General features: G+C 37.3%; 1 protein-coding gene across 1 annotated transcript in view; it reads right to left on the bottom strand.

The window, feature by feature from the left end:
• Window positions 1-5,425, bottom strand: part of OSTF1 (osteoclast stimulating factor 1) — a 46,696-nt gene that overhangs the window by 12,527 nt on the left and 28,744 nt on the right. Inside the window, exons 4-6 of the mRNA XM_006918448.3 lie at window positions 3,518-3,581; window positions 1,823-1,876; window positions 250-357 (exon numbers count right to left, since the gene is read on the bottom strand). Coding sequence (XP_006918510.1) covers window positions 250-357; window positions 1,823-1,876; window positions 3,518-3,581 — 226 coding nt within the window. The remainder of the gene's footprint in view (window positions 1-249; window positions 358-1,822; window positions 1,877-3,517; window positions 3,582-5,425) is intronic.

The raw sequence follows: 5,425 nt of genomic DNA, 5'->3' as shown, positions 1-5,425 counted from the left end.
AGCCTCTCCCCAGTGCCAGCATCACCACCTCAGCTCCACATCAGATCATCAGGCATTAGATTCTCATAGGAGCACCAGTCCTTGGTGCCAAAAAGGCTGGGAATCACTGTTCTAAAGGATTTGGGGAAAAAAAAAAAGGATTTGAAAAGAATAACCAGGGTTTTTTTCATTTCTGTGAATCTGACTCCCCTAGATGAAGCACATTTTCCAGTAGCATAGACATTAATGGAAACAAACAAAATATAATACCTTTGTGACCCCCATGACAAGCCCAGTATAAAGCAGTGCTTCCAGCTTTGTCTAAGCCATTAACACCAACTCGGTTGTCCAAACACTCTCTTAACCAGCTCAAGTTGCCTGAAAAAAAATTTTACATTTATAGAAACACAATAGGGTTTTGTTTTTGTTTTGCTTTAAGATTAATTTCATCCTGTATAAAGTTCCATTTGCAATGGATTAATCAGCAAGTCTGAAATTAAGACTTGCCCAGTAATGCATTTATTATGGTACATTTTGACTTCCAGTTTATTAATGGAAAGCATTAACATCAATTTTTAATGGTAAGTTAATGGGAAGAGTTACCTAAAAGGTCTACATAAGTTATTTTTACTCTGTAAAAAAACCAAATATATATATATATACACACACATGCATATATATTCTTTTGTGAATTCCTGGAACTTGGGGGAAAAAAACAGTCATGCCTAAGAACAAGGAGACACACTTGTATTCATATTTAAAATGTACTTTCGGCTCTTACAAGAAAGAAATATTGAGTAACCGACTCAAAGTTGCTGCTTTTTTATATGTTAAAGTATAACTACTCATTTAAAATCTTGGCTAATGGCCTAAATATCTAATTTACAAAAAATGTTTGAAATGTCAGTTTCATAGTTCTACTTATGCACAATCCTAAACCAATCATTTGCTTTTGCATATGTGATTCAAAAAGACTTAAAACAAATAGAATGAAAGAGAGTTCTCTGAGGCCTTGCAAAAACACCCCATTACTGCAGAGTTTCTCAACAGTGGCCCTTTTGACATCTGGGGTTGGAGAAATCTGTTTTGGGGGCTGTCCTGTGCACTGTACGATATTTAGCACATCCCTAGCCACTACTCAAAAGGTGCCAGTGGCATCCCCCTAGTCATGACAGTCAAAATGTCTCCAAATATTGCCAAATGTCCCAGGGTATGAAGGGAGGAGTTACCTTCAGTGAGAACCACTGATCTACAAGATGGTATGAAGGGAGGAGTTACCTTCAGTGAAAACCACTGATCTACAAGATAAAGCCACAGGTATGAGGCCCATCCTACTGCTCCCTCCTTCTCCAACTCCACCCACACCCATTCACTTGCACTACATCAACATCTCCTAGACGCTGTACCTGCAAGAAGGCCCCACTCTGCTCCCACACTGTTATTCATTCTGGCCTCTATCTTAAGCACACTTCAACTGCTATGCTTATCACACCACCTTATTCTGTTAAACACATCTCTCCCCTTCCAGATTTTGAGCTCTGGGAGTCACAGACCATGCCTCTCCACTTGCCACTAAACATAGGGGTACGTAAAGTACCCATTTTAAAATTAAAATACACTTATCTCTCTAGAATGACAGAAAGCAGAACAGAGATTGATTGCCTCTAGGAGAAACAGGGATTTAACTGGAAAGAAAACTTTCTGGGACGATACAGTGTTCTAGATCTTGATCTGGGTGTTAGTTATGTGGGTGTATACATTTATCAAAAGTCATTAAACTATATAATTAAAACCTGTGTCTTTCACTGTACTATGTATCTCAATCAAAAAGAATCACACCTACCTCTTTTTGCTGCTTCATGCAATGGATTGTCAATGGATTCTGCCTGCTCAGCCACTAGATTGAAAAGAAAAAGTGCAAACCCAATGTTGAGTGTCACCAAAATGATTCACTAAAGCCTTCATTGTCCCCCAGCTTCCCGAGTGCCAGGGCCTTCGACAATTCAGCTTCCCTTACTAAATGTGGGAAAAAAAAATAGCACAAAAGTCAAACTGATATTTCCTGCTTCAAAAGAAGCTAATTATGTGTTAAATGAAACCAAGCTAAGCAGTAAGACAATAACATAGCAATTAAGTGGAAGCATAAACAAAACAAACAGGTCCTTGGCCCGCACACCAGTTTATTCAAGTATTTATAAATTTAGTCACAAAAATAAAAAAGCAAGCATATGATGTTCATTTTTACATTCTGTAAAAATATCCAACAAGAAGACAGCTAAAATTGTTTCGCTTGTATGTATACATGTGAGAGGCAGCATGAGGGGAAAATATTTTGCTTCCTATATTCAGAGAGGGCAATCAGTACACCTCCAAGTGCCTCCAAGGAAGCTGTGTTCGTTGCTGTCCTAGAATCAGAAGTGACTGCATGAACACTGCTATTCAAATGAGACTTCAGACTCACTCCCTCTGACCATAAAGGACTATAACTGGACACTCCCTTGGCTACCAGGGATCCAAAGCCACAAAGGAACATTTTACACTCTCAGAAATGGAGTGTGTGGTAGAAGTGTATTTGGGATTTCCAAGGTTAGAGGAGTATAGAAATGTTTGAAATCTTTTTTTAATCCATACTGGTACACCCTAAAACCGGGGCAAGTGGAGTTTCTGTGTTGGGCCCCAAGCCTCAGCTCTCGATCCCCTCTCTTTCTCTCCTCCCTTCCCCTAGGAGCTTTAAAGTGCCTTCCTTAAAATTTTCTAGGTCCCTTCCAGTGCTTGGAACTGGTGCCTGATGCCAGCCCTATTGGTTTAAGGATTTATCTATTGTTAACGTCAAAAGAATCCTTAAAAGTGATTTAACTTAAACCTTCTCATTATACAGATGGGGAAACAGTGCCAGAAGCAGCAGTTCAGTGCCTTCGCTAAGGTCCCTTGTTATTAGGAAGTGGAAGCAAAAGGATTAGAATATAGGACCTGCGTTTGCCAATCCTGTGCTCTTTTTACCTTACTCTGCTGATTTCTACGAAAGTCTGTTTTGCCCCTTCCAGCTAGAAGCGGGTTCATGGTAGGGACTGCATCTCACGGCTCAAGCTCCCTAAACTGCCTTGATATGCATTTAAAGAACATCACTGCTCCAAACATGATTTACAAGGCAGGGTTACTTCATCAGAAAAGAAAGGGCTAGTCTAAGAAATCATCCATGAGATTGGTTTAACAGCAAAAAAAAAAAAGAACGAAAAGGAAAAAAAGGAAGAAAAACACTCTAAGAGTTTAATGAAATAAAACCATAAGTATTTCCTTAGAAACCTAGGGTTCTTTCAAGAATGCTACAGTGCATTTTCTTAAGCCAAGTTGTCAAGGCTCAAGCCCCTCGGGTGTCCATGACCATTTTCTTAACAGGAGGCTCATGGGGAAAGTGTCCTAGACTGACAACAACTCCATTGATTTCTCAACCAAAGCAGCAAGCAGAAGGGCCTTAGGAACCAGGTAATTGAAAGCACACTGAGTAGAGCCATAGTACAGCCACAGGAACCATGCTTACCATAGTTGCTTGGGATTAGTCCAGTTCTGCCTTTGGAGGTGCCTTTCCACCAATTGGTATCACTCTGGTGAAAGAAGAGTTAAATTAAGTGGTACCAAATCCTGTTTACATTTAATTACTTTTAAAACCATTTGGCTGTACCTGCTCTACAAAATGTCCATTGGCCCTGGTCACAATGATCAACCTTCTTTATTCTCTAGTTACAAATGTCCATTCCCCATATCACTAAATTACAAATATACACACATCCACCTGCGACAATTCAAATACACTTCATCAAAGAGCCTCAACGATCAAACAAATTAAACGAGTAATTTGGATGAGAAGAGAAAAATTACATTTATAGACTATCTATAGGATATTTTTTGTCTAGTCTAACTTCTCTTAGCTTCAAGATTTTTTTTGTTTGTTTTCTAAAAATCTCTATTTCACCTTTATATTCAAATTTCCCAGTTGTTCCATAATTTGGAATCCAAATAAGGGTCATACAATCTGATTGACTGATTTGCTTTTAAGTCACTTTTAGTCTATAAGGTTCCCCCTCCATTATTTTTTCACTTCTTCACAATATACTTTAAAAAACCAGTCCTTTTGTTCTGTAGTTTCAAATAGTCTGGATTTTGCCTACTGAATCCTTTATCAAAAATTGTTCCTCAGTTCCCCATATTACCTATAAATTGGTCATTAGTTCTACAAGCTTAATTAGGTTCAGATTCTTTTTTTTTTTTTTTTTAGCAAGACTATTTCATAGGTAGTCTAGATTTCTTCCATCAAAAGACATATACTATCTGGTGGTCTCTCTTTTTCTAATGTTAGTAACCATGATGAGCATTATCTGGATCCATTATTTCACAGAGGTTGCAAAATGGTTTACTTCTATCTTTCCTTCTTCTTTTAAACAACTAGAATATCTCTTTAAAGAGAAATTTTCCCTCATCCCATCTCAGGTTATCCAAAGATGAAGTTCATAGAAAAAAGGCAGAATAAATGCCAATTATTTTCCTTAACAGTTTTCAGAACAAAAAGTTGGTTCCCTTACATTCTCTCAGAGTGATGGATGATGTTTGTTTTAAAATATCATTAGGAATTCATGAATTTAACCATATTAAATGTGTTTCAATCCTTGAGAATTGCTGCCCTAATTGCTCAAATTGTCCTGTCCTTGGCTAGTGATAGCCTCTTCAACTTAGTTCCTGTGTCTTTACAATGTGATCCTAAGTAGTCTTTGGTAGCTTTCTTGCTTTCTAAAAACAAGATGTTTTAGGATTACCTTGTACTTTAACTGTCCCTGACCTGGTACCAGACATTTCTTAAAGGAGCTGTTCCTTTTAATTGAAGATAACATTATTATTGGGTTGGCCATTTTTCAAAAAATGGAGTAGGAAATATTTTTGGTTTTATTTTAGATAAAATACATCATCCAATTCAAATGCAGAACTAAGGATTTTTACTTACCCTCATTGATCTTACACCTATATATTCTTTCTTGTAGGTTGAAAATCCCAGTTTTCAATATCACTGACCTAATGACTCATCTGCTCTAAACCACAATACACATGCAACTCTCTCAGAATAGCGCTACCAACACTTCCCCAACAAGATCACAATTAAAAAGTTTACAATTTTATTTTTGGCAGTTCTTTTTGTCTTTCATCGACATTCTACTAGTTGTTCAGTCAAACTGCTAAGGTTTAAAGTTACTTAGAATAGTTCCTCTCTGTGTGGTTATGTCAATTACCTAGAGTACAATTAAGTTCATTTGATTGATTCTGCTTATATTTTTCAGGGATTGCTTTTTACCAATTTAATTTAATTGTATCACTATGCAAAAGTTTACATGATTCCAAAGTCAGATCTCCAAAACAAGTATAATTTTTCAAAAGTCTATCTTCTAACTATCTCCACTCC

Source organism: Pteropus alecto, unplaced genomic scaffold (genome assembly GCF_000325575.1).
Source record: "Pteropus alecto unplaced genomic scaffold, ASM32557v1 scaffold95, whole genome shotgun sequence".
In the NCBI taxonomy this organism is placed as follows: domain Eukaryota; kingdom Metazoa; phylum Chordata; class Mammalia; order Chiroptera; family Pteropodidae; genus Pteropus; species Pteropus alecto.
Note: the sequence above shows the minus strand (reverse complement) of the source record. Positions and strands in the feature narration are given on the sequence as shown.